Source organism: Phytophthora sojae (assembly GCF_000149755.1).
Source record: "Phytophthora sojae unplaced genomic scaffold PHYSOscaffold_2, whole genome shotgun sequence".
In the NCBI taxonomy this organism is placed as follows: Eukaryota; Oomycota; class Peronosporomycetes; order Peronosporales; family Peronosporaceae; genus Phytophthora; species Phytophthora sojae.
In genome coordinates this window covers 6,092,871-6,120,621 of record NW_009258116.1, presented here as the reverse complement: position 1 = coordinate 6,120,621, position 27,751 = coordinate 6,092,871, and the positions used below count along the sequence as shown (strand labels likewise).

Genomic DNA, 27,751 nt, shown 5'->3' with positions numbered 1-27,751 from the left:
GGAGAAAGTTTAGTTCTCCAGCACAGCATTGGGTACTGTTGTCCTCCTCCTCCGCAGCAGTTGATAATTGAGCCTGGTTATAGGCGAGTTTTGTTTACAGCACGGGGATGTAGAAGCCAGCGAGGTGAGGAGGCAGCTCGTGTCGAGGTTCCTGGGCCTCGTCTGTGTCGATTGCGTCGGGCACTGTCGCGACGTAGGTGAAGTCGGATCGGCTGGAGCCGTAGCGGTCGACCCAGGAGTCGACAACGCCGTCCGAGCCAAAGTCAATCGACGGCATGGCGTACATCGTGGGGCGTCGGTAGTGCTCGTCTGCGCGCTCAAGCCCGAACTCGTCCAAGTCCGCGCTGCGCTGGCTGGCCGTCTCGTACTTGTCCTCGTAGCTCTGGACGCTGTTGGTCGAGCTTGGCGGCGTCCAGTACCAGCGCTCGCCTTGGTACGCGTACATTGAGGAAGTGTCGTCGTCGTCGTCTGCGTCTTCGTCGTCCGAGTAGCCGTCGAGACTCACTTCGTCGCTGCTCCAGTCTCCGTTCTCGTCGCTCGAGAACACGCCGGAGCTGCAGCTGTCCGTGAGTTCGTCCTCCATGCAGGCCAAGGCGGTCGAGATGGAGACCCCTTTCGTCGCGGTGAAGACGTCGTCAGCCCACGTGGGGCCCTTCGGCTCGGGCGGGACGCTCCACAGCAGCGTCTGCTCCATGTGCTTCAAGACGCTCCAGGGCATCGTCGTGACGGTGGCTACCACCGACCTGATGGCCAACGTGGCGGCCGGGAGAACCATCGCGCTGCTGTTGGTCGAGTGTCGTGGAGTGACCGGAGGGACTTGAGACCGAGCCAGAAACTGCAGCTTGCGATCAGCGTCCCAAGTCGGGCGTCAACTGCAGCTCTGCTCCGCTCCCTTTTCCCCTGGAAACGCCCGCCCTTCTATTCGACGCGGTCGATCGCGTCGCAGCCCGGTGCAAAGTGGGTCAAGATCAAGCAAGGCCAAGACAGACCACGGCCGCTTGTCTCCGAGGCCGACAAATCCCTTTTGCTCCTCCGCGCGAGCCAAGAAAATGACTGGAACAGCTGCGCGGGTTGCGAGAGCTATTGCTGTAACGCGCCAAGTGGCGAGCGTTGGTGAGGATTCCGGCGTGCCAACGTGGCGGCTCAGGCCAAGGCCGTGGCCGGATGACTCGGCTTCTTATCCTCCGTGACGGCGTCGCTCGCGTGCTCGTGATTTATCTTGCCCATGGAGTCGCTCTTGCCGTCTGCACCTCTTCAAGATTGCAACTTGACAAGGGTGATTGATCCCTTCGAACTGAAGTTCAGTAGCCGTTACGAACACTTCCGCTGCTTCAACGTGTACATCTGAAGCGATCTCTGAAGCTACACCGTTACTCGCTCCAACTTTCTGGACGGATATGGCTACTGTTGTTGCGCGCTTCCCATTGTCATTGTCCTCCACGTCACTAGCGTCGCGTTGGTGAGGCTCGTCGACGCCGGTCTCGGAAGTGAAGGAGCACTACGCGGATACGTATCTACTACCAAAACGCTACGCTGAATTCGTCACTTATTTCTCTTCCTCTGCTGGTACCTAAGCGATCCACCAAGTCGGTCGCTTGGAGGTTGGCGTGCTCAATGCGCGCCTTGAATTACACTCTTGGGGGGTGCTCCCTACAGCCAGACCTCGTCCGTGCGGTCAGTGATACTTGAGTCGCTCGAGTCCCGGATGGATGACGACATGGAGTCGCTGCCCATTCGGTACCGCCACGGGTGGATCATGTCCTCGCGAGTGATGGAGCTGTCGTGGAAACTGTACTTGAGCGCTTCGTCCAACGCGTCTTCGTCCGCCGTGAGGCGGCCCGCCTCGGACGGAGCAAGGGTCTTGCTGGTTCGGGTCACGGGCGACCGGCGGTCCTCACTGAAGAAGAACATCTCCCAGCACTCTTGGCAGTACAGTTCGCGCGGTTCCCCAGCAACGTCCAGCTCGGCGAGCTCACCGGTGGCACCACATCTGTAACAGTGCTGGCCCTCCGTGTTACGCCCAATCTGAGAGTCACCCAGCGGGACAGCCGTAGAGCCGACCGCCATGGTAGAGTGACGCTCAAACTGCAGCTCCATCTGCAGACTCTGGAGGATCTCCTGGATCTCATCGATCATGCTCTTCTTGACAAGAACCACGAGGGCGGGCTTGTCCTTGATGACCTCGCGCACATCCGGGATATTCCGGAAAAGCTCGTTCACCAGAGGGTTGCTCAGCGCTCCATCCTCGTACTCTTCTTCATCCTGATCGTGCTCCTCGTGCGCTTCTTCCTTGTCATGGACCTCAGATTCGTCGTGTTCCTTGTGCTCCTCGTGGTTTTCCGTCTCGTCAGCCTCCTCTTCTTGCACCTGGTCCAGTTTCAAGCCCAACGACGTGTTCATAGACTCCTTTTCGTTCGCGTGCTTCTTGTCATCGTCATCCTCCTCCTCGTCATCGTCGACAAATTCTTCATGCTCTACGTCATCGTGAGCGCCGTCCTTGAGTGGGAGGTCAAGAAGGTCGTCGAGGGATGCCACGCTCGCTGCTAGGTCGCGCTCATTCGAACTGTCGACGCTAGCAGCATCGTCGTCATCGTGCTGCTCTGGCTCCTTATCATTCTCGTTCGCATTTGCGTGATCAAGCTGCTCCACGTTTTCCTTGACCAATTCAAGCACCTTCGGGAGCTCCTCCTCTTGCTTGTCCTCGCCCGAAATTGGCCCCACTTCGTCCTGAGATTCATCATCAACCACCTCCGGTTCCGCGGTCTTGACCTCTTCCATAACCGCGCCACTGCTCACCTCAGCAATAGCAACGTCAACCGTCTCAGTAGCAATAGGCTCGGGCTGCTTCTCTTGGTGCTCCTCCGTCTTGTCTGCCTCACCGTCATCCGTTGAATGAACCGGTGTTGCGGTGCTGTTCACACTCCGAGTGGTGTGTTGCTCCGTGAGACTGCCATCACCCTTCACGACAAAGTCCTTCAGCGAAATGAAGTCGTCAGCCGGAGCCGCAGACACCGAGGGGGCCGTCACACTCGGAGCAGCGTCACTGCTAACCGAGGAAGACGGCCCGACCGAGGAAAGTGGCGGGGTCACAGCAGGCGTCGGGATCGAAATGTCCTTCTGCATCTTCGCAAAACTCTCGTCCAGGTTGTGGCCAAACACGCCGCTCTTCTTAAATTCCACGCCATTGTCGACCTTGTGCTCCTTTTCGAGCTCCACCATATCTCCGTCCTTTTGGGCCGAAGCGTGGTTCGATGTCACGGTATCGTCCTGCAAGATGGTGTACGACAGGTACTTCGAGTGGGTCTTCCGTCCCAGCGGGTTGCCGGGCGTCCGGGGTAGCTGGGGGTCCTTCGATGCAGGCTCGTCGTCCGAAGTGCCCTCCTTGGCCAGACACGCCTTGGCGTAGATGAACATGAGCTTGGCTTGCACCGTTCCTTCCTTGATATTGAGCAGCGGCACGCCGCCGAACTCGCACTCCTCCATGGGCTTTCCCGTAGCGCGCGCGACAACGTCGGCTGCCTCCTCGAAGCTCATGTGCGACGAGCTGCTGACTTGGCTATCGTGAGAAGTCAAGCGTGGCCGAGCTACTGCGGCGGGCATCGTAACCGGGGGCGGAGGAGCGGGTTTGCTTTCCTGCTGAGCATGCTGCTGCTGCTGGCGTCGAACGTCGTCACGCGCGGTAGAACCAGAGCGGGATCGCGAGGACGGCTGCTGGCTGTAGCGGCTGGGCTCTTCATGCGACTGCTGCTGCTGCTGCCGGCGGTGCGGGATGCTGTGCGCGTCGATCCGCAGGTCGAACTGAGGCTGCTCGTCGTCCATGTGCTCGCGGCGGAAGTCTCCATCCACGCCGTCGTCGCCGCGCGTAGCAAAGGCGCTTGCCGAGTTGGTCGAGTAGCGTCGCTCCTTCACTTCGACCTTGGAGGCAGTGAGCTGGAACTGCGGCTCGTACTCCTCGATCGGCTGCTGCTCGAAGTGCGTGGCGCTGTCCCGCGAGTATCGTCGTCCTTCGCTGCGCATGCTCGTCGGCTCCAGCTCGTACTCCCTGTCGTCCGAGTAGCGTCTGTCGGTCATCCTCTGCTGCGACGCGGGCTGGTCCACGCTGTTGTTGCGACGCGGCGGGCGCGGCGCGGGCTCGTACTCCGGCTGCGCCCCCGAGGACATCGTGGGTCTCCTCGGCCGCTCCTCGTCGTCCGCGAGCTGGGGCAGCAGCCCGCCCGCGGGGTTCAAGATGCGGTTCGAGGACGCGTGGAAGCGCAGCACCACGGGCTTCTCGATGACGTGCAGCCACCTTAGCACTTTCTCGACGCCCAGCGCCTTGGTTTTCTCGCCGTTGATGGCGATGAGTACGTCGTTGACGCAGACGCGGTCCATGCCGCGGCCCTGGCCCCTGCTGGCGCTGATGAAGTCCACGCACGGCACGTTCACCTTGGAGTTGTACGCGCGGAAGGAGATGCCGAGCGAGCCGCGCTCCCACACGACGCTGTACTGCTTGCGCAGGCGCCGCTCCTCGGCCTCGGCCTTGGCACCGCTCCTGCTCTTGTGTTTGTGCTTGCTCTTGCTCTTCCTCTTCGTCTCCTTGTCCGACACGTCGCTCTCGACGCTGAAGTTCTGCGCGCTCGGGTTGCGCTTCTGCTCGATGAGCGCGTGCGCGCTGTCGGCCTCGGAGCGGCCGCGCGCGCGGCTCTGAGGCTGCTGCTGCTGTCTGGAGGAGCGCGGCGGCTGCGCGCGGGCGGCGGAGCTGCTGGTGCGCGAGCGCGCGCGGCCGCGCCCCGTCGAGGGCTCCTCAGCGATGGCCTGCGAAACGCCGCGCTGCATCTCGGGCACCTGCAGCGGCGAGCGGAAGTGCAGCACCATGGGGAGGCGCTCCTTGAAGAGCAGGCGCACGACCTTCTCGTAGCCGAGGCGCGTCGTCTTCTTGCCGTTGACGCTGATGAGCAGGTCGCCCTCGCGCACGCCCGCGAGCTTGAGCACCGACGGCTGCGGCAGCAGCTGCGCCACGACCGGCGGCATGTCGGCGCCCAGGTCGGGCCGCAGTACGACGCCTAGCGGGCCGGCGTTCCAGTTGATGAGGTAGTCCTGCATGCCGGTAGAGTCGGTAGAGCTCTTGCTATTGCTGCTGCTGCTGCTGCGGGGCGCATGCGCCGCCATGCAACTCGGACAGTAGAGGACTGCGGAATGCGGCAGGGAGCCCCGCGGCGACGCACGATGCCGGCGAACAGCTGGGTGTGTACTGCACATCATGCACTGGGTTCATGGCCGTTTTCGGCATCGGATGGGGGGCCACTGTGGACCCAAGTCAAGTAAAGTGCGAGGCGAGCAACGCTGCTGCTGCTGCCTTACTGCGGGCTAGAGGAGTTGAAAGCCGAGCAGGACAGCATGGCAGTGTAGCAGTTGGGAGTCGACGCTTGATGCTGGCCAATTACTATTTGTGTAAAGCAGCGAGACCTCCTGCTTGACGGCGGGTGGCCCACTCCACTGCGTCTTTTGCGCCGACCGCAGCGGGCGGAGCTCCTGCGGAAGTCGCTACTTAAGTACATGGCAGACAGGTGGGGGGTCCGCACGATCGGACTGCCGCCGGCCAAGTGGACAACCGAGTTTACAGTCCCCCGTGGCGAATGGCTTCGCTATTACAGTACCGGGCTGCAGACGCCCTCGCTTCGAACGAAATTCGCTAGCGATCATTACGCAGTCGGAATTCAAGTCGGCCGGCTGGCGAATCGTGACCCCCGCGGCAGCAGGCAGCGCCACCGAATTGCGAGCCGCGCGCCAGGTGAGCCCGACGCCCGACGCTCGTGCGACTCACAAGCGCGTGTGTAATGCAGCAACCGGTCCACCCATCGCAAATCGTACTGCAGGCACAGAGACAAGCGCGGCGGCACTGACGTCGGCACTGCCGCCTGGCAGTGCAGCACCTGCACCGCCTGAACCGCAGAGGTCCTTCAGTCGAGGTTTGGTAGACGTTCGCTCTCAGCTCCCAGTACGTGAGGGAGTGCTCCGATAAGAAGAAGACCAAGACGCCACTGGAGGCTGTGACGTGGCGCTTCTTGGACCAACGAGCACCGAAAAGCACCGACGCCATGGACTGGGCTGCGCGGAAGGGCAACTTGGAGATGCTGCAATGGCTGCACGCTAATTGCAGCGAAAGCTGTTCGTCCGAGGCAGTGCTGAGCGCCGCTGAAGCAGGACACATGGAGGTCTTGCTGTGGCTTCATGAGCGCTACAGTCATCTCTGGCCGCCCCGCGCGATGGATTGCGCGGCCAGAGGTGGAAAACTGGACGTGGTCAAGTGGATTAACGACAATCGAGACGAAGGCTGCACCGCGTCGGCGATGGACTGGGCAGCGGAAAACGGGCATTTTGAGGTGGTTAAGTGGCTTCATGAACATCGCTCGGAAGGGTGAACACCTGCTGCTATGAACGGCGCAGCGAAGAGTGGACGCCTCGATGTGGTCCAGTGGTTGCAAGATAACCGTGCGGAAGGCTGTACGACGTGCGCAATGGACTTGGCGGCTGAGAATGGGCACCTCGATGTGGTGCGATGGCTCCACGAGAACCGGAGCGAGGGCTGCACCACCGATGCGGTGGACAGAGCTGCTGGCTATGGCCATTTGGATGTGGTTCAGTTCCTGTACGCGAATCGCACGGAAGGCGGGACGGCCCGCGCACTTGATTGGGCCGAACAAGGAGAGATGCATGAAGTGCTGCGGTGGTTCGAGGAGCAAAATATTGACCTTCCAATTCCAGGGTGGGGGGACTAGGTCGCAGAAGATGTTGCCAACCACTTCGAGGTATTGATGAAGCGGAAATACGCCCCCCCCCCCCGAACTGTTAAAGGCTCCAAGCGCGCCCTTTGAATGTTGGAAGATTACTTTCACCCGTGAGTCGCCATTTACGCTCGCAACCGAAGGGGGATTTCTGAGTATGGTCGACACCTGCTGTAGTTTGTATCGCTGGTTTGAATACTGTTGTTGAATTCCTCGTTCTTTGGAGCATATTAAATGCGTAACCGGGAGAAGAAAATCACTTGACACTTGCCTCTCCAGCATCGACCCTGAAAAGCATCCCTGTAGTCGTCGAAATGCATTACCGGCGCTATCAAGCTTAAAGCAAATCTCAACACTCGTCAAGTACACCAACGTGTAGCCAAAAAGATGGCTACACTTCCATGAAAACTCAAGTCAAGTTCAAGCACCGACGGAAGGAAGGCCTCGATGTGGTAGCGTATTGCGCGAGCGTTGGACGCTTGGGGCGAGAAATTAATTGAGTACATGCTAGAGCACAAGTGCTGGAGGACGGGGGCAAGCCCGCTTCTGCTTCAACTGTCATGCATTGCTACTTCTGCTCGAAATAGCGGACGCATGCTTCACCCCACATCTCGCTTGTCAGGTAAAATTAGCGGCTAGGCCTAGTGCTCGTGGCAGTTTTTACTTGGTCTCTCGGACTTGTGCCGTCTTCACGCTCGACCTGCACCGCGCTGCACGTCCGATCCGAGCTCGAGGCTGTGGCGCCAGCTTCGCCAGCAGACGCCATGGCAGCTCGACAAGGAGGCCACATGCTCGCGGGCGTGGCGGCGGCGGCCATGGCGAACTCGCGCACGCAGTCGCCGTCACCATCGTCGTCACCTGCGAATCGATCACCCGCAGTACCGCGACTCGCTGCGGTCGCACGCGGCGTAGCTCCTCGAAAGTCGGTCATGTCACGCTTCACACAGTTCTCGAAACCCGTGTCGGTGGTGCCCTATGCGCCCGAACGACTGAGTATCACGCAGTCGGCCATGAACCCCGAGATGGTCAAAACGATGAAAGATAAAGGGGTGCGTACACCGTTTGCTCCAATTGCTTGTAACTTTCCACTGACATGCTGTCTGTTTAGCTGCCACAACCCAGGAAAGAAGGCTCCGTGGCCACTTTGTTCGCAGCTCTTCGGATGCGACGGGTGCTGCACCGAGTGCAGGCTGAGCACGAAGAGCAGTCCGGCCCTCGGGCGATCGTTGACGAGACGGAGGCCAACCTCGAGCGACACCTCAAAGTGCTCTCGAGGTATAAGATCCGGCAGGTGGACACGGACGGAGACGAAGGACGATACCTGCGCAACCTTCCGCCCTTGATGGTGAACCCACACAGCACCCTGTTCAAGATTTGGCAACTAGTACGTCGGGTAAATCTCGCGATTGCTGTGTTTTGTGCTGAAAGCTCACATTATTATTTTTTACGTGCACAGATCACTTTAATTATCATCATCTACCAGAGCATCATGCTGCCGTTCAACCTGGCATTCGGCTCCAACGACACCACAGCGATCGATATCCTCATGAGCAGCATATTCGCTTTGGATATCGTTATCGCGTTCAACACGCCCGTAGCAGAAGACACCGACGAGACAGGATACATCATGAATCGGTGGCATATCGCCGCCATCTACTTACGCGGATGGTAGGTCGGTGGTGAGAGACTTGCGATTTTTTTTGGCATTTCACTAATATTTTGCGTTTTGCAGGTTCTTCTTCGACTTGCTGGCGTGTATGCCCTTCGACTATGTATTATTACTCGTCAACAACTCAAAAAGCAACCTCAGTGTGCTGGGACTGCTGAAGGCGCTGCGCGTGCCTCGACTACTTCGACTGGTGCGGCTGCTGCGTGTTGCCAAAGTCTTCAAAATCCGACCAGAACTGCGACGATGGCTACAGTATTCGCGTCATGCCAACCTCCTCAGACTCGTACGCCTGGTGGTATCCTTCCTTGTCATAAACCACTACGTCGCGTGCTTCTGGTTCGGCCTCATCATGTCGGAACAGACCCGCGCTCTGGACCCGAGCACGGACTCGTTGCACCTGTACATCGTTGCGTTATACTCGACGCTGCTCGTGGTCATGGGCCAGAACATCACCGTGTACGAAGAGACCGAGTATTTATTCTGCATCCTTGCCATGGTCGTGGGCGCCGTGCTGATGGCCGTCGTCTTCGGTAACGTGGCCATCCTCATCGCGAACTACTACGAGGCGCAGAGCTCGCACCAGAAAAAGATGGAGTGGCTCTTTGCCAGCATGAACCGGATGAAGCTGCCGTACGATCTACAGAACCGCATCAACGCGTACTACCAGGCCATGTGGGAGCGGCACGGCACGCTGGACGGCGCCGTGACTGCCTTCATCCCGGAACTCTCTCGAAATTTAGCCTACGAGGTGGAGTTATTTCTTCGCATGGACATGATCAACCGCGCGCCTATTTTCCAGAACTGCAGCGCCAAAGTCGTCCAGGAGCTCGTCATGGAGCTCGAGCTGCAGGTTTTCATGCCCGGCGACTACATTGTCGTGCGCGGAGAGGTGGGGAACGACATGTACTTTGTGCAGAACGGAATCTGTGAGGTCACGAAGGAGATCGAACTGCCGCCTGTGTCGATGCCCAGAAATCCTTCTCGTTTGTCCCAAGCCTCACAGGCGGCACAGGCGGCGCTGCACTTCCGGGGCTCTCACTCAACGAGGGAATCGAACTCGAGCCACACTTTGCCACAACCAGTCTCACAAGGGCCAATCAAGTCCAAGGAGGTCGTGCTGAAGATTCTAGGACCAGGTAAGAGCTGCAGTTGTGGCGTTTATTGCTGAGCGGTAGTGAGTCTGACCTCTGTATTTATTAAAACCCTTTTAGGTGACTACTTCGGAGAGATCGCTCTGTTGATGAACTGCAAGCGCACGGCAAACGTTCGGGCTCAAGTCTTCTCGGAGCTCTGTACGCTCACGCGCGAGGTGTTCGAGAGTATCTCCCAACGATACCTCGAAGATCGGAATATTATCGAGAAGTTTATCATGGACAAGTACGACCCGAGCATGCTGCAAGCTGCCATGAAGCAGTCGCAAGAGGTCAGTATGCGAGGCACAGGCGCCGCTGCTGCGGCTGCAGCTTCAAGGACGACTGTCTTTCCGAGATCGAACGCTCCTGGTTCTCCTGCTGCGAGTCACGCGATGAGCTTCGGAGAGGGCGTCTCACGCGGGGAGACTGCGACGGCGAAGATCACGGGCTTGCTGACCAAAGTGCTCGATCGCATCGATCACCTGGAAGACCAGCTCGGGAAAGAGGCCGAGGCTCGACGAGAGAGCGACACCAAGCTGCGGATGAGTCTGCATGAAGCTGCGAGGCGTCTCTCGGTCAACTCCCGATCTCCTGGCAGTAGTATGGCAGAGCCCCGCGCTCTACCCAGACACCCTGCTGCGCTCAGTCGCCACGCGGGCAAGTCCGTAGCGGACGAGCCTGAGCGAGTCTCACAACGCAACTTAAGAGTCGCAGAGCACCTAGCGGAATTGGAGGCCAAGGAAGCTCAGAGCAAATCCCCGGACAAACCCGCAGAAGCAGCTAAGCCTGCAGTAACCGAAGCCGCTTCAAGCCCAGAGGAGCTGAAGCTCAACAATCGCGCTCTGAAGGCGCTTCGGAGCTGGCGCAACATTCGACGCGACAATTTGGGCCTCGGCATGCGTCTGCGATCCAGCTCCAAGACGCATTTGGGCCAGCAAGGCTACACGCCGGGCATTGGCGTTGGCATTGGAGTCGGAGGCGCCGGCAGCAGCTTCAGACCAGGGTCAGGAGCGACCTCAGCTCGTCGACATTCAAGCACGCGCAGTGTATCCCGCGCTCACGATACGATTGGTGGTGACTCGGCGCTGCTCAACCCTGAACCGGAGCTGCGAGCAGGAGAAGAGGAGGAAAAGGAGGAAATCACCGACCAGTTTCCTTCAGGCATGCTCGATGATCTCGCCAACAAACTCGATCCGAGTAGTAAAAGTTAAACTTGAAAAAGAGAGGAGCATTATGAAAATACTCTTGGAAGTACACAAACTAATTATTATTTTTGCCTTGAAGACGTAAATGAGATATCTGCTCCACCTCCCTGGTCTAGCACTGTGAGACCGCGCGAACAGGACTTGACACGCCGTAAGAATTCCGTGGGCGGAGTATTTTGGTAGGACGCGGTGCGTCTCGGGAATTTTTAGCGCCGATAAGACTTCACCCGCAACACCCCGCTACAATTAGGCTAAAGCGCTGGGCACGTCGCGTTAGCATCGGACATTCAGGAGGTTCTCACTCACTCTCGATTTGGGCCGTGGACTTGAAGACCGACCGACGTGTTGACCACCGATCGGTACATCATGATGCGAATGGGGGACCTGACGCTGCAGCCGACGCCTCCGATCCCACCCGAGATCGAGGGCTACCTCAAGAAACTCAAACGCAAGACCAGGAGCCTCGCGGGCAACTGGAACAAACGCTGGTTCTTTGTGAACCCGCGACGTCGGGAGTTTGGCTACGCGGACAACCGCTCCAGCGCCCCACGAAGTGCGTCACACTGACCTTCCTCTCTTGATAATACTTTACCATTCAGTCATCATCTCTAACCGCTTGTGCTCTTTTGTCTAAAGGCTCGATTTACCTGGACGATATCACTGCCGTGGTGCAGTTCGACGACACGCACTTCCAGGTCGAGAGTCGCACGCGCAACTTCTTCCTCTGCGGAGAGAGCAAGGCGAGCACGGCGTGCTGGGTCACGAGCTTGGAGGGCTACCGCAAGAAGCTCATCGAGTACGAGAAGGACAAAATCGCGTACGCCGCGGCCGCCGCTGCAAAGGCTTCAGCCGCAGCAGCGGCAGTTTGTATTGATACACCACAGCAACCGCCTCAACCTCAACCGGCAGCACCAACGTGTCAACCTAGCAGCAAGAAGAAGAAGAGCCGAGACAGCTCGGAAGCGGACGAGCGCCATCCAGCCAACGACTCGTTCGACTCGTCCTCTTCTTCTTCCATGAGCTCCACGGCGTCTTCGTCCAAGTCGAAGCGAGGCAGTGGCAAGACCGAGTACTCACCGTCCGACCGACTGCCACCAAAGAGCGAGCAGAGATCGCCGTCTCCTCTTGCCAGGGACAGCAGGAGATCCAGCAGTCGAAGTAAAAATCGGTCCCCGCCCTCTCCAAGCGGAGAAAAGCGCAACCGCGAGCGTCACCGAGAGCGCGGGCGTGATCGCGACCGGGACCGCAAGTTTGAACGGGAGAGCAAGCGCGAGTCGAGCAACGACCGCGACAGATCCGGCTGCAGCGACCGAGAGAGATCAGGGAACAGCGATCGAGAGCGGTCAGGACACAGCGACAGGGACCGAAGTCGCGACAGAAATGCTCGAGCTCCGAGTGGGAGGGGGTCAGTCATGCAGGCGTGGGTAGACGACTTCTAGTTCGTCTCGACACGAAAAACTTTTCACTGCCTATTCTCAAAAAAAAGAACGACATAACTAAAGTGCCATCCACGCGTTGGAATCTTTTTGATACCTGTGTCAGCGCCGCTAACCAGGCACTGTTGCGACCTGGTGACGTCGATCTAGAGCCTGCAGAGCAGTACATGCATGTCTCCCGGCTTCGTTTTCGAATCTACGACAGGTGCCGGGCTGATATCGCTCTCGAGTAGGTTGGTCCGAGACGCCCGGTGATTTCTGGCTATGGGGAAACCACGCCGCTGGATGAGGGAGCAAACATCGGATTACGTAGCGAAAACCTAGAGAAGCCTCCCTGGGTGTCCATTCTCGCTTTGACACTCGGAGCAAATTCTTGACGAGTGGGTGGCACTTCCGGATTGGACTGCTGGCTCTGTCCGTCGATCGCGAAGCTTTGCACTTTTTCAGGATGAGCTTTTGCCCACAAATCTTTTGTATCAAAAACTCGCTAAGAACGAACACGCCGCGTGTACTGAATGAACGACGAGCCTGTACTCGTAGAATTTGCACGAAGTCAGACGTTAAAAACACATTACACATTTCTCTCTGTTGATCCGCATCCGATACGACAAACAATCGATGCAAGCAGTTCAGATCGCGTTGGTTTCACTGGTGTAGCGGATATGACACGAGCTGGGAAGGATCCTCCGTTTGCTGTATCGATCCGAGCAAACCCGGCGTCGGGATGAAGAACTGAGGTACATCTCGGTGAGTACATGTATTGCGCGTTCTAGTCGAACTTTCCGAAGTCGATTGATTGAATCGACCGAGCCAAATCGCCAGCAAACCGCCCGAGATTTTGATTTGACTTGAGTTTACTATGTACTCAATAAAGTACGAAATAAGAAGTCGCTCAGGCCGTCTCGGTCGATTCCAAAAGACTTGAAATTTGTATTCAGCGATTTCAACCCATATCAATATTGGCCAGAATTCACAATAAGTAGTTACGAAAATTGTAGGTGGGCGGGCAATGAGCGCTTTTTGCCTCCAACAGTAAATGTATCTAAGTTAACCCTCCAGGCCGAGTGGCTCTTCCCGCTCTAGCTTGCCCAGCTGGATACCCCAATCCTTTTCTTCCCAAGGAGAGCTTGACGGGACCACGAAGTCGTGCGGCACGTCGCGATGTCCGTGCAGCTGCTCGAACGTAGCCAGCATCGGCTCCACACGATCCTGCCACTTCCTGGTTACTGGGCGCTTCGAGTCAAATTCGATCGCCTTTAACGCGTCCATCGTTCGCGCAATCTGGTCAAAGTAGGAGCCGCGGCTACGGATATTACGCACTAAGATACCTAGTTTGTGACCATGCGATTCCTCAGGCCAAGACGCCTCCGCAGGTACGGTACCTCAAATGTCGCCGGCACTCGGCAATGGCCGTACAGTCGACGGAAAGTCTCCAAAGCTGGCATGATGCGCTCGCTCCACTCAGATCCAAACAAGTCCCATACAAAACCCAACGCCTCCAGGTGACTTGCTACGAGCGACTTGGGCGGCGTAAGAGCCTTGGCGGATATATCTGACAGTTGATCCAAGGTTCATGCCCCACGCCTGTGCTGGCCATTTCTCCTCCGATGGCACAATATAGCTTACTGGCACTCGGCAATGGCCGTACGGAAAGTCTCCAAAGCTGGTATGATGCGCTCGCTCCAGTCCGATTCAGCGACATCCCACACAAAACCCAACTCCTCTAAACGAGTCTTGCTACGAGCCACTTGGGCGAACCAAGCGCCTTGACGGATTTTGCTGGCAACAGATCCAAGGTTCAGATCCCACGAAAGTCTGGGCCAGTTTTTATCCGATGGCACCGCATACCTTTGCGGCACTCGGCAATGCCCATTTAGTCGACGAAAAGCCTCCAAAGCTGGCAAGATCCGCTCGCTCCACTTCCACTCCGGATCGTTCCGCCGAATATCCAACCCTTCCAAGCGATGATTGTCAGGGATCGCATTAACAGTAAGTTTCGGCACCACTTTCTCGCGACGCTTGCGACCGGACAGCGCCAAGCCTGAGGAAAACTCTAATCGCTCCAACTCGACCTGGTCCGCTCTCACCTGCTTTGCGAAGCCTCCATCATAGCGCATGCCCCTCACATAGCTGCCCAAAGGTTGGTCCCACATGTGCTCAGGCCAGTCGGAACTCCTCGGGACGCGAAACATCATGGGCACGTTCGTATGCCCGTTCAAGTCGTAGAACGTCCGCAGCGATGGCAGGATGAAGCGGTCCCACTTGCACTGCAAGAAGTCCCAGGCGAAGCCCATCGCGTCCAGCTCGACGCGTTTGTTGGGGCTGATGGTCCCCTCCCTCCACTGCTTCCGCAGCCACGCGGCGTGTTTCCCCAGGGGGTACCCCCACGCTGCTCTCGGCCAGGACTCGTCGCCATGAGGAGCAATTAAGCTATTCAAGTAGATTACCCCTGATTTATTGGAATGTAAGTAGGTTTGTGTCACTACTTATAAGTAGGTAAGGACCGAACCTACTTATCCGTTTCTAAACGTTATATACGTTTTATTATTATCTTATAGCGCCGTTTTAAGAATTGCCGACTTGGTGTAAGCGTAGGTAACATGTATTTGCTTGACGATAATAAGATATATTTTTAGGGGGTTAACGCCGATTGCGCTCAGGGTGAGCTCTACTTCAACCCCGCATACCGACGATAATGGGAAAGAATCATATCATCAAACCTGTACTTACCTGTGAACCAGGAACTTAAACTGTGAAAAAGCATTGCTGAAGCGTCGGTAAGGCGTTGGATGGTGGTGCTACGACACTCTCCCCACAGAGCGACCCCTGGTTAAACGGCTAGCAGAATTCCGAGCTCACCCGTGCGGACAAGAACACCAGCATCAAACAATATTCAGGGTGCCTCTTGTTTACATTAGTGTTCGCATAAATACTCACTGTATAGCTAACACTAGCGTTTACAAACGGTTTGCTAGTGTGTCGCAACATGTTTGTGGGTTAGACGGTTTGAATCATTCATCTTGAAACTCGGTTTCGGTTGTCTAAATCTAAAAAAACTCGGGCGAGAAGTCTCTCTAGCATACCAATAGTGATCCCCTTACCTTAGATTACTCTGAGTACGTTGTGGTGCGTGCGCGGAATGCAGATTCGACATCGGGTAACGGTTCGCGAGCGGAGCCGTGAAATTTTGCAAAATAACATTGCACGCAAATGATAGAGCAGCAAACGTACGAATGCGTTAGTAGACAGCACTTACCGCTAATTGGTGTACTGTGAAAATCGTGAACATGTTTGCGGAGTACACTATCCGATAAAGCAAGCGAATGAAGATGACAAGCGTGCGACATAAATATTTTATGATGTTGTTAAGGATGTTTGATTCGGGGGGCAGGCTAGATAGGGCAACTTTGCACTGTATAAATGTATTCGTGCTTCATTCCATAAGGTTTACACGGTACTGTAATAACTTTGCGGAGCATGGTCCCCGCAAAAGACAATTAGCTGGCGACACATCTAGCCCGCTATCGCTCGTCAGCTTTACCCTGTACTGAAGCATGATAGTAAAACATTGCGTTGCTGGGACTGTCACACCGTAGCTTACATGTATAAGATAATAATAAAAGCGTATATAACGTTCAGAAAACGGATAAGTAGGTTTGGTCCGAACCTACTTATAAGTAGTAACACAAACCTACTTACGTTGCAACAAATCAAGGGTAATCTACCTAAATAGCTTAATGTCTCCGCCATGAGGGACGACGAACATGACGGGCACCATCAGGTGCTTCCGTTGCTGGAGGAACGTATGTAGCGAGGGTTTTACCACTCCCTGCCATGTTACGGGGTTGTACACAGCCAGAGCCAGAGGCTTCTGCCACTGAGGCGCGTCATGGTCAGAGGAGAAGAAGCGAGGCGGATCGCAATGACGAGAAAAGAGGCCGTGACTCCCAGCTATCACGCTTCGGGCTGTAGGCGCCACTGCCCCCACGCGCAGCCGCGCCGACAGCACCAGCCGCAGCATGCTCGAGTGACTCGCAAAGTGGCCACAGCCGCTTTTCGTCCAATTACAGATCGCAAATCACACTCGACCCCCCCTCTAGATAGTTCAGGGTTGAGGAAGGGAGCAAGGCCCCGACGTTTGCTCGTGATGGCTAACAGCAAGAGCCACGTCATCGTTAGTGATGCCAGCAGCGGAAAATGAGCGTCGAAGGGTCGACAAATCGTTAGATATCTCTTGAAAACACCAGAACGTAGAAATTTAGCGACACAGAGAACTAAAGCTTCTTCAGGCCCACATGAGCATGATGCCAACAAGACACTAACGTAGTATCGTATAATACGCGCGTGAATTACGTGGAAAGCGCCATATGTTTTATGGTAACGGATAACCCACTCTCTTTGTCACGAGTGAATTTCTGCGTTGCCCCCGTTAATATGTTCGTTCTACCAGTGTGAAAATCATGAGCCATACGCTTACTGAATAAGATTATGTTGGTGGTCAAGGCGTTCCCACTTACAAACCGATGGAAAATTTTGAAGTGGAAATTCTTGCTCTGTCTAGTGGCTGCCGCAACGGAAACTTTGATGCTGTGAACACATGAGCGAGCGGCTGCATGTAGTATATGTATATGCTGCACTATCATACCAACCTCGGCTCATACGAGAGCTTGGGTGTATGCATTGCGTCGTACAATCCGCGTAGGGGTCCAAGTCGCAAGCCATGGGAGGCGGGGGGTACAAGGCTAATACCGCTGCCTCCAACGTACTAGACGGCGATGACCATGACTTTCTATCAAGATTATTAGTTGTAATGGCGAGTTTGGTTCTACCAACGCGCGGAATGTGTGATTAACGCATCGGCCTCCAAAGGTTTCGTTCCAGCTTCCAGCACTACCAAAGTCTGATCACACCCGACACAAACAATAGACCAACGATGTATGCTCGCATATTCTGCTACTGGCGAGGGTGAGGAGTGTTCCAGTCCATCCATGACACAGGCTGTGGAGGAAATGCCCGTGCTCTGGAGCTCAGCAAAGCAGCAACGGGCGCACAGACGACGTCGTCGCTGGAGCGTATCCTCTCGGACCCAACCGATTCCTGGGCTCTTGTCTGGACTCGGCGTGGGTGGAGACCATGGAAGCAAACATGAACGTGTCCAGCCAAGAGCGCGACTCCAGCGGCCGCCTCGTTCGCCCCTTCATGCAGACCGCGCTCAAGTATCCGCGGTATCAAGTGCGGCAAGCAGCTTTGCTACTACATAGCGTAGGATACGTCTGGACCTAACGGGGCTCTCTGTGGCTTGGCTTCCTTCAGGTTGAAGACCCTCGGACAGCGGCAGGGACCGCCTACACGGACGAGTGCATGACCAAAGGCCAAGTTTTCTATGGGGCCGACCAGCTTCTGACGGCTCAACTCGAGGCGAGGTGAATGGCACTCTGGTCATCGGTATGGGTGGCTGGGACTCACACGCGCTGTCGTCAATGGTGGCGGCCATCATCGCAGAAGAAGTGGTAAGCTGCTGTAACTACCTCTCATGGTGAGTCTGATGACGTGTCTGATTCATGTAATGCGTTATCATTGTTGATAACAGGTTGGATACAAAGTATCTCTCAGCTACGGCGGCCCTACAGCAGAGATCACGATGCGCATGTCGTCAGCTAGAACTGGGGTCTGCACACCCACTCACCTGAACACGGAAGCGTGGACCTCCAGCACCATGTCTAAGCTCCGAGTGTACTTTAACGAGAGCTATCTGGTAGGAGGAGTTGGGTACTTCGGCCTCACTGGCGTCTACACCACGCACGACTTCGTGTCGGAGGGCGCCGACGCTACACCTCTACTTTCCCGGCTTCTGGATGCACTACGAGATGAGCGATGTCCTTATCAGCAAACTCGATGTGGCTGCGTTCAAGTCTAACTCAGCGTACTACCCTCCTGCCGAAACTTACTGCCCAAATGGGACTATGGGCTGCCTAAACCATTGTGAAAGATCCGAGGCGTGTACTAACCGTGAACTCGCTGGGGAGAGCTGCTTGGCGATCGCCATGATGAAGCCTGGATACGACCGAGGCTACTTCCAGTCTGTAGTCTCCAACATTGGAATCCCCGCCTACTTCTGCTTCATCGGATACGACGGAGTCAACAAGTACGCGTCAGACGCAGCAGCCAGCAAAACGCCAGTGGTTTTTATCCACTGGGAGCCTGACATGTTCCACGTCACGCACGAGGGGCTGTTTGATCGCATATTCCAACCACGCACCAACCCCGCAAGGGTTAAACTATCAACAGGCGACTACGGGGAGAACGTCTACGACAAGGAGACCAACAAACCACTCGACGTCGACTGTCGGACACAGACATTAACGATCTCTTGAGCAAGTACAACGTTGCTATGACCGACAACACCGAGCCAGCTCCGTACTTCCGCGCGGCCTGCAACTGGGTGAAAGCCAACTACGACATCTGGAGCGAATGGGTGGATCGACTGCTTCTGTGTAAGTTTGAAGAGCACATCGAGAGCCACGTCTCGGGCTGCGAGAACGACAGCAGCGTACGCGAGATTCAATTCGCTTGGAAGTCGCCGAGCCCAGGGGACGCCTCTGCCATGCAACTGCGACGGAGGCGTCGACGCTCTCCCTGAGACCATCGAGACGAGTCGCTCTTGTGAGTCACAAGTTGTGACTGGATCTTTGAGAACCACCGAATATGGGTAGGTTGGGTGGACGCGAAGCCCGAGTGCGACTCCACCTTCTACGACTACAACGTGTCGGAATGCGACTCCAATGCTCACCGCACCGTGACGTACTTCTGGCTGTTCCCGTACGCCAACCCAGAGTACTCAGCCGAGTGCTCGGGAGGAGACACCTTGCCGGAAGACGTTCAGATCGACTGCGAGTACATGCCCACCTCATCACCGACGTTTATTGCGCTGACGGTTTGTAGTGGGTTTCGAATGAACACAGTCACAAGGGAAGCTGGCGCTTCCTTTGAACTCCTTGCTTGTTTGGTTGTTCTCAAGTTCTAGAGTGAGGAGGTTAGATAGACCTCAGATACGCCTACAAGCTCTACTAGGATACCTGCTCTAATCTAACCACCTCGTGGTCTTATCCTGCGCCAGCTTGGCTCTGATCATCCTCGATTGACAGCCCAGTGCGTGGTCAGGTCGTGAAGACCATCGTCCCACTACACGGTTCTAGCGTTAATTGTGGTGGTCCTGCTCACCGCACCCATCGTCGTCGTCTTCAAGCAGCGCAACGCGCCGATCATCCGACGCTCGCAGTTTGAAATGCTGCTCTTGATGCTGTTCGGTGGCTTCTTCACCACGGGAGCGGCCATAGCTTACGATTTATCTGTGGCATTCGGCCTGTGCTCATCTGTATGGGGTTCACTACCATCTTCGGCGCACTGGTTATCAAGTCGCTGAGCGTCTACCGAGTGTTCATGCGCTCGGCCATGAAGCGCGTTAAGCTGACGCTGTTCCGCATCCTCAAGAACCTCTCCATCTTCTACGTTGGCGGCATCATCATTTTCATTAATCGGATTTACTTCAGTATAACCAATGCAGGACTGAGTAAGTAGACGCTAGGTAGGTGCGTTGCAAAGTCACATCAGTCGTGCACGCTCAGCGGTTGGGCCACACGAGTCGCAATCCTCGCGCCCTCTTTTCCACTGTCCTGGTGCTTGCGTCGATTTTATACTGGGCCAGTCGGAGTCGAGATTCGTCATACCATTTGCGCGTCTTCGTAATTGTCACGTACACATCCTCTTCGCCCCCAGCGATCTCCGTCGTGTACGAGGCTTCCTTCAGTACGCGCATGTCAACAAAGGCTTGGGCTTCATTCACCCCCGCGGTAAAAGTAACGACCCCCACGGTCGTCATCGATCGCTCGGGGCCACGTAGAAATCTCTCAATCTCAAGAAATTCCGGCTCCTCTGCATAGGGCATTTCCCACGAGAATGGGACATCGAGCTTCTTGATCTCCTTCCGTAACCACTGGATACGATTCTTGGCCACTCCCTCCAGCACTCCGTTCTCTGGAGCATCGATGTCACCAATATACTGCGAAAATACCTCAACAAAAGGACCCAGCTCGCTTGGCTGCTTCTGGCTGATCTGGCTGGCCACCGTCGCAACAACTTTCTTGCCGCCAGGACAGACGACGTGCTTCCAGTAAAACTCGACGGCTCTGGTAGAGCGTAAGACAAAATCCTTCTCTATAGTAACTTGGAGCAGGGCTCTCTGAGCGTTTGCATCGTCCAAGCCGCTAGCCACGAGGAGCAGCAGCTCCATCTCCTTGAGTCCGTGGTGCCCTCTGTGCTCGTATTTTTTTAGTCTTGTTACCAAGAACATTCAGCAACACGTCACCAATATCACTCCAGCCAAAGGCGCGCGCAATCTTAGTAATTGACGGGATGAGCGTATCGTTCCCCGTCAGTTCGCTTAGCTGAGGACAAAAGTCGCTGAAGAATAACTTGACCAGCTCCAGATCTCCCGCACCCGCCAGCAACTCACAAAAAGAGCGACAAAATCTCACTGTCGCTCGAATCTGCCCATAGTGAGCTCCCGGCTTTCCCCAATAATGCTTCACACGTGCGGTGTCGAGCAATGAGCGAAGTACTGCCGCATCCACAGACCCACACGAGACGAATGCTTCGGCCGCTATCTCCGCAGACATAAACTTGATGACGTTTTCGAAGTATCGAGTGGCGGGCCACGCAATTATCGCGAATCGGTGGTACTTCGTCATTTTGATCGGCCCCTCGTTCCCCGTGAAGACGTCGTCGGTGCTCCCAAAGGATTTCCAGAGCTGCAGGAACGTTTCACGACCAGGGTTCAGAAAATTGAGCTTCTGCTCGAGCTTTTTGTTCTCCCAGCGCCCAAAATCTTCCCCGTTGGGGGTGTACCAGTGGATTGCTTGCTGGTGGTCCCAAATGTGCCACCTGTCTTCGTCAAGACAATTGCCGATTTTGATCGAGAGCTTGGCAAGAAAGAACCGCAGCTGCTTGTCGGGTGAAACGCGGGTATTTGCCTCCTCCAGAGTTCGAAACCTCGCTCCATCGATCCCCTTCAGAGCTCCAGAGCCCAAATCCCCAATACTCTTCTTCGTATACTCGTGCGATAATAACATCGCAAACGACTTCTCTTGCGGTTCCATTCCATTGATCACACCAGCGAGCTCATCACACATTGTCGTATTTGAATCCCTCTTCAGGTGGCGCATCGTGTCTGGCAAGCAAATGGAGTACACCAGAGCCAAGCGAAACCCCTTCGTCACCTCTTCCAACGCGTGCTCTGCATCAGCATAATGGACGGCATAGTGTGGGGAAAATGCCGCTGTTCCTTCCATTTTCCCGAAGTCATGGCGGTGCAGCTCTTCTTCTCCTCGATAAACGACCAAGTCGCCCCCTTCGTGCGTGCTCGGGGGTTGCACCACTAGAGTCGCGACCATTCCGTCCTCCTTTTCAGTGTCCTGGTGCTTGAGAAAATGGCCCCCTTCTCCATACACGAGCACTTTGTACAGCACGCAGCGTAGAGGAATCCCCTTGCATCCAAGTCGACTGGCGATACTAACAGATAATTGGTCCATTCCGGTCTGCCACGACGGATTCTTGATCTCGATTTGATCCGGTTGGAGCTGCCAACTTCTGCGAACGCGCTCGTCCATCTTCCGTGTCCATGTTGTGACCGAAAGGAGACTTTTCACATTGCGTGATGACTTTCTCCGCTTGCTCGGCAAGAAGCGGCAGTGATACCATCCCCACGCCCTTGACGGAAAGTCCTGGAAAGGCTGGTAGCGTCTCAGCTACGCCACCAAACGAGTATTCACCTGCGTGCGTATGGGCCAAGGCGAGAATTTCACTGACTGCAACACAGCCAGCACCGGTTGGAACGGGCACTTCATGAGGCTCGCCCTTCCCGCCAAAAGGCTACTTGCCGTCCGAAAAGTGGGGTTGGAATTCCATTCGTAGCTTTTCTTGCTGTGCGCCAGGATAATTCGGTTGTGGTGCGAGTTGAGACAATCATTGGAACGGGTGCTGATTGACCGAGAACGAACTGGCCACGGAGGGTCAAAACCTTGCATGATTCTCTCGCTTAAGGCATGACGAATTATTCTTCCTTTGATTTTTTGATCATTAGTCGATAACGCTGCGTGTGCGAAGATGAAGATAGTCCGGTCACCTGCGAATCAGGCATGCCATCACTGTGGTGGTAGCACCTCCACTAGGACATGGATAACCACGTGTGAACTCACCCTGAACGTCGGAAAATAAATCTCCAACATTCTTTGGAGTGAGAAGTACGCTGTTCAGGTCCTTGACGAACGCGGTTACTAACCCCGTACGCAGCGTCCTTGGGGATCCATTCACCGTCGAACTTCGCCGAATACAACATCAGCTGACAAGGATCAAACGAGGCCATAACGCAACATTCACTGTTCATTATTCGCGTCACGATAAGCAAAATACTTGACGAAAAAAACAATCCTCCACCACTTCTCCTGCATGGTCATACCAAGAGCGCCAGCGAGCTCCACTAGCCTCGCTATTCCCCACATTCGATGAAGGTAACGAACTTGGCGCCACCCCCAGCTGCTCTGCTCAAATGCTTCTTGGCCGACCGACGTGAGATAGAATATATACCCGTCAACACAGGGATCCCGAAAATACAATATATACTGATTTTTGCTGTAGAGCTGAAATACGTAATTTTTGAAATGTGTCAACATCAAAAAATAAATTATTTTACTTGATATTGGGGAGTTGTATTACATATATGCATACTTTAAGCAAGTGTTTGGACACCAAGCAAAAATAAATATTGGTGTTTCTTTCGCATGTTCGGGAAATAAATTATTGCCACCAAAAAATATATATTGAATTGAATATGTATTTTTCGGGATCCCTGCGTCAACGCCGTGCCTCCGCACAACAAGAAATCCTCAACCCCTCGAGAGTCAAACAAGGATGAATCCAGTTTCTTCACCGCCACCAAGTGCATCATTGGTTGTGGTGGTGCAGTCTCCAGAATTTCTTTCAAACGCGCGAAATCCGCCACCTCACATTGCTGTTTGCACGTCACGGAAATGGTTCCAGATGAGTCATAAAGTGCACGTCAATATCTTCGGCGCCGTCGACACAGGAGAGGTTGGCGAATTCGAGACCGCCACCTTCCATATCGTTCAGAAACAAAATGGGCCACTGCGCGTCCAAAGACGACAGAAACGGTATCACTAGTTGGTTGACATCGGAGCGCTTTCCATCGCAGGGCAGCTCCATCGTCTCCAATGTGTCGCGAACGCAAAGGTTGTATAGCAGTCCACCCAAGAACTTCGGCAGCGTCAAACCACGAACGCCTCCTCTCCGACTGGCGTGGACCACGCTTGCAACCAGAATGTTGCTGTCTAATCGATCCCGGGTACATTTCAGACCCAGACGCTTTTGAACGTCCTTGTCACGCAGCAATTGATCCACTGGTGCAGGCAGCGGTTGAAACTTGACACCATCCTGGCTGTCCACCCCACTTAGCAGCGTTAGATGTAGAAGCATATCACGTTCAGGTTCTGAGAAGCTGAAATGACATACATATGGGCTCCCATTGTGTAGCAGCACCCCTTCCTCCATGCGCGAGAGCTCCAGCGGTCCGGTTTCTCCAATACGAGCATAATGGCCGTCAACTAAGCTCATACTCTCGTCCATCTCGGCACAAGTTCCGCCTAAAAGTAAAGCGAGCTGGCCAACCGCGAATTCATGCGACCGGCAGTTTTTGACTCGCCTCAGTTTTGGAGCCAAGAATTCGACTAGCGCACTCAGACTCTCCACCCATTCTCCACCGCTGAAATGACCTGAGCGGAGGAAGTTTATCGCCTCCTCAGCAAATCAGGGGCGACTGTGCTTGATAATTCGCCGAATCTCTGCTGGCAGCTTCATGCTCGACATTTCGTCGTCCATGTCAACGGGGGGAAGCGAAGTCACCAACACACAGCACAAGGACGACTCGCTGTCCACACCCTGGAATCTGTCGCCAAGTGAAACACACTGCCGGGGCGCTTCACTGCTTGTACTAAGCACAACCGGTAGACCAAAGGGCCGGAAAACATTGCTCATACACCGATACCGCAGCGGTAGATCGCCCACACCAGAGTCCGTGAAGCCATCGTCAACACATGGAAACTTGTCGAGAAAGAAGACGCAGGGCTTCGCTCCTTCCCGTTGACGCTGCTGGAGAGCTTCTTCCACGTCCGAGCGCGAATCAGGACTCGTAAATCTATCTTCCCCTGTCAGAGCCGCCGCGACGAAGCCATACAAGTGCAACTTCTCGAACTGCTGCATCACCCGAATACTCCCAGCTTTCAGGCGTAGGAAGTCTTGCTCAAGACACCCTTTAAAGCTACGTCACGATTGTAAAATGCCTTGTAGATAGCCTGCTCTACTTCTTGAAGAGGAGACGCCAACGTCGAATCGTCCACTGGCCTCCAGGTTAAACGCCATCTGCGTCTTCCCAGTGCCAGTGGAGGTCTCCAGAACAACAAACGGAGTGAGGAACGTATTCGACTCGGTAAGCTTCGCAATCGCGGTTTCCATACGTTGAACGTCCGGGTAGCTCTTAAGTCGCTGGCCCACAGCTCGAAAGCGCTCAAGTTCTCCACCGCATCTCGCCTCGTTGACTCCGAGTTTCCAAGGGAGTTCCTGCAGTGGATCGGGAGGAGGAAGTGTCGGTGGAAGCTTCACAAGGAAGTGAACCTCCATGTCCGAGATCCGGACGTCGGAAAACAAGTCCCCAATCTTCTGCTCCGGCGCAAGCATCTTAGCTGGGTTTGTGAGGATTTCGGCCACTCGCTCTGGGATGTCTCCAGCGTACATGGCGTTCACTTCCGGGCCACGGATGGGCATCCACTTGCCGTCGAACTTCGCCAAGAACAGCATGAGCTGGTCAGACTCGATAAATTGCAGAAACGTCGGGCACTTGGCCTTTATCATTTTCTGCAAGTCGGCCACGGTATGATTCCTGGGGATCTTCACCATGGCGATGCCGCCTTCGTAGCCTGGCATCCTGTAGCACAGCGGCACTTAAGATAAACGGTGAAATGGAGTTGTGAGGTCCACTAACGTTATCATTTTTCATTGGTCGTTAGGGCGTTGATGGAATCCGACATGGACTGTGACTAGCTACTAAAATTTCTTCGAGGGGGGCATGGGTATTCCATCTTCATACACGTCTTCGATTACAGCTGTATAATACGCTTTTTTGTAGTAGCCCACACACACGCCGCAGATCTCCCGTGCCGCTAAAACGTCTTGCTGAGAGCTGAGCATCAAGGCCCGACTCGCCTCCAGGTCCGGGCAAACTGCAATGTAGATCGGTGGTACCGTGACTCCAGCCTTCTTGATCTCTGCTGTCCAAAATATCGCGTTTAGCTTCTCCAGCTCCGTAGCATCAATGGGAATTTCTGTAGCAACCGCCAATTGAAGATACGCCACTTGGTTCATACCATGGTCAGTCTTCAATTTCACAATTGCGTCAATGCTGCCGAAGTCGGAGCAAGCAGGATACCAGTAGGTAGCGCTGTCATTATCGCGCCATTCCTCCAAACACGTCGGGTACTGAACATTAGTTCCACTGCATCGTACTCCACCCTCGCGTAAATTCAACTATACCATCGGAACTGGCACAACCTCAGTCGCTTGGCCTTCACCTTTATCATAGTTTCCCGCAACAATTGCAAGTTGACTGTTGTATGCCAGGTGATGAAGATAGAGTTTGAAGCTACGTCCAGCCAGTGACTCATGTCCAACGTCATTCGCCCAGCGGTAGATTTGACGCAGCGATTTCGACGGGAATCTCGGCGACAGAGCCATGACAGCATACTCCGAGTCGACAACGTGCTCCCAGTAGAACCGTGAAAAGAGAGGAAGAAACTCGTTCCTGTCCGCGTCCTGTTCATCCAGTGCTTCGTATCTCGGGGCTGTCTTTACAAATGTGCGGCGCAAGAGATCCGACTGGTTCCCGCAGCTTTCGATACTGCGTGAAAGAAGCTCAGACGCGTCTTCCACGCAATCCACGGCGATATCCATTGCGAGTTGGAGCAGCGCCTTGGGTCTGAGGAACTCTCGAACGCTGCTGCCTGAAAAGTAAAATCGGCGTCGGATCTCTTCGTCCTTAAACTCAAAAATCGTTTTCCCTACGTGGAAAATATCTTGGATTTTCCAGCCTGGAAGCAGGCAACAAATTGCATGCTCGAAGTCGCTTGACTTCAGCAGCACCTGCTGTGACGTCACCAATAGTTTGATTCGATCAGAGAATCCAGGGAGATCACTCCAACGGAATCCATCCAGCAACAGCTACGGATTCTCAATGCCGTCGTGCTGACGGATCAATTCATCATAAATCTCTATCGCCTTCTGCTCGTTGCATTTGTTGTCGTAGAAATATTCAACTTTGCCGCCGTCGTGCTTCAGATACAAAATGCAATTATCCAGGCCCGCACCCGCTATCTTGCGGTACAAAAACACACTTTTCCTCCGCTTCGTCGCCAGATAGAAGGCCAACATACACGTCAGCACCGACTTGCCAACTCCTGGAGACCCTTGAAACCACGCCTTTATCAGTAGAGAGACGAGCTGCTTCTCCTCTGCTCTCCAGAAGATTTCCCCGTCTCCGTGCATTCACCCAATTTCTTCATGAATTCGCAAATGAGAGGAATGATATTCACAGATCCAGGTTTCCACTCCGTGATGGCGCACTCCTTCTCAAACTCCTCCAAGTCAGCTAACGCAGCCGTCACTAGTTCAAAGATCGGCATTGTCGCTCTATCGCAGAAAAAATCGGAAATGAAGCTGGGGAGTTGCCACTTTTTGACTTGCCTCGAGTTCTTACATCAAGTCAATCAATCAAAGGTAAGGTCTATTGGGCGCTCTACGATTTTTGGTTTATTTGAAGTAGTATTGAGTCGAATGCATTGATGGATCGCTGCCGCTAGATGGCAACTAGCGATCAATCTCCTCCTCCGCCCCCACCGTCGCCCCCACCACCGCCATCACCACCGCAATCGCCGCCTCCATCACCGCCGCCGTCGCCTCCACCGTCCCAACCTCCCCCATCGTCCCCACCACCATGGTGGCCTCCATCGTCGTGTCCGTCATGTCCGTGGTGCCCATGATGCCCATGATGCCCATGATGCCCATGATGCCCTCCTTCATCACCCCCAGCGCCGCCGAAGTCGGCGTACGTGGCGTAGTCGCTACTCACTGCCGCGCCATCCCCGCTGTTGTCCGTCCGCTTGGCACCGCGAGCGTTGTTCACCTTTCCGCGGGTTCTGTCCTGCTTCCCTCCTCCTCCTCCTCCATCCCCTCCACCGCTGGTGGGTTTGGCGTTGCAGATGCCCATGCAACTTGAGTAGGAAGAATTCCGAATGGGCCTGGGCGGGCGGGTGGTTTCTGAACGACGAAACCTTTTCAACAACCGGTCGGTCTACTTCTGTCGGGGAAACTGCTCGTCCTACATCGCAGTCCGACTACGTCGCAGATGGGCGGGTAACGGATTGGG

The 27,751-nt window shown here is 55.0% G+C and overlaps 9 protein-coding genes across 9 annotated transcripts; 4 read left to right on the top strand and 5 right to left on the bottom strand.

The window, feature by feature from the left end:
- Window positions 1-97: 97 nt before the first annotated feature.
- PHYSODRAFT_464599 (hypothetical protein) lies at window positions 98-592 on the bottom strand (the record flags this gene model as incomplete). The annotated part of the gene is made up of 1 exon (XM_009521724.1): window positions 98-592. A coding segment is annotated over one exon (495 nt), but the record flags the coding sequence as incomplete, so codon positions are not given.
- A 1,058-nt stretch (window positions 593-1,650) lies between these two features.
- Window positions 1,651-5,082, bottom strand: PHYSODRAFT_349991 (hypothetical protein; the record flags this gene model as incomplete). The annotated part of the gene is made up of 2 exons (XM_009521723.1): window positions 1,651-4,698; window positions 4,735-5,082. The coding sequence occupies 2 exons, from the start codon at window positions 5,080-5,082 to the stop codon at window positions 1,651-1,653; spliced, it is 3,396 nt and encodes a 1,131-aa protein (XP_009520018.1).
- Window positions 5,083-7,528: 2,446 nt separating this feature from the next.
- On the top strand, window positions 7,529-10,777 carry PHYSODRAFT_296708 (hypothetical protein; the record flags this gene model as incomplete). The annotated part of the gene is made up of 5 exons (XM_009521722.1): window positions 7,529-7,813; window positions 7,873-8,148; window positions 8,221-8,432; window positions 8,497-9,569; window positions 9,645-10,777. The coding sequence occupies 5 exons, from the start codon at window positions 7,529-7,531 to the stop codon at window positions 10,775-10,777; spliced, it is 2,979 nt and encodes a 992-aa protein (XP_009520017.1).
- A 360-nt stretch (window positions 10,778-11,137) lies between these two features.
- On the top strand, window positions 11,138-12,210 carry PHYSODRAFT_254262 (hypothetical protein; the record flags this gene model as incomplete). Its single annotated transcript, XM_009521721.1, has 4 exons — window positions 11,138-11,324; window positions 11,408-11,634; window positions 11,656-11,929; window positions 11,963-12,210. 4 exons carry the CDS (start codon window positions 11,138-11,140, stop codon window positions 12,208-12,210), a joined length of 936 nt encoding a protein of 311 aa, XP_009520016.1.
- A 1,751-nt stretch (window positions 12,211-13,961) lies between these two features.
- On the bottom strand, window positions 13,962-16,126 carry PHYSODRAFT_450122 (hypothetical protein; the record flags this gene model as incomplete). The annotated part of the gene is made up of 3 exons (XM_009521720.1): window positions 13,962-14,117; window positions 14,214-14,637; window positions 15,972-16,126. Coding segments are annotated over 3 exons (735 nt in total), but the record flags the coding sequence as incomplete, so codon positions are not given.
- A 1,214-nt stretch (window positions 16,127-17,340) lies between these two features.
- On the top strand, window positions 17,341-19,785 carry PHYSODRAFT_325811 (hypothetical protein; the record flags this gene model as incomplete). The annotated part of the gene is made up of 9 exons (XM_009521719.1): window positions 17,341-17,439; window positions 17,521-17,583; window positions 17,631-17,717; window positions 17,798-18,016; window positions 18,234-18,545; window positions 18,587-18,757; window positions 18,902-19,141; window positions 19,454-19,582; window positions 19,624-19,785. 9 exons carry the CDS (start codon window positions 17,341-17,343, stop codon window positions 19,783-19,785), a joined length of 1,482 nt encoding a protein of 493 aa, XP_009520014.1.
- Window positions 19,786-19,828: 43 nt separating this feature from the next.
- PHYSODRAFT_325810 (hypothetical protein) lies at window positions 19,829-21,872 on the bottom strand (the record flags this gene model as incomplete). Its single annotated transcript, XM_009521718.1, has 3 exons — window positions 19,829-20,500; window positions 20,568-20,714; window positions 20,796-21,872. The coding sequence occupies 3 exons, from the start codon at window positions 21,870-21,872 to the stop codon at window positions 19,829-19,831; spliced, it is 1,896 nt and encodes a 631-aa protein (XP_009520013.1).
- A 1,411-nt stretch (window positions 21,873-23,283) lies between these two features.
- On the bottom strand, window positions 23,284-26,280 carry PHYSODRAFT_296705 (hypothetical protein; the record flags this gene model as incomplete). Its single annotated transcript, XM_009521717.1, has 5 exons — window positions 23,284-24,050; window positions 24,189-24,587; window positions 24,639-25,258; window positions 25,472-25,809; window positions 25,864-26,280. 5 exons carry the CDS (start codon window positions 26,278-26,280, stop codon window positions 23,284-23,286), a joined length of 2,541 nt encoding a protein of 846 aa, XP_009520012.1.
- Window positions 26,281-26,886: 606 nt separating this feature from the next.
- PHYSODRAFT_296704 (hypothetical protein) lies at window positions 26,887-27,601 on the top strand (the record flags this gene model as incomplete). Its single annotated transcript, XM_009521716.1, has 2 exons — window positions 26,887-27,102; window positions 27,197-27,601. 2 exons carry the CDS (start codon window positions 26,887-26,889, stop codon window positions 27,599-27,601), a joined length of 621 nt encoding a protein of 206 aa, XP_009520011.1.
- Window positions 27,602-27,751: the final 150 nt, after the last annotated feature.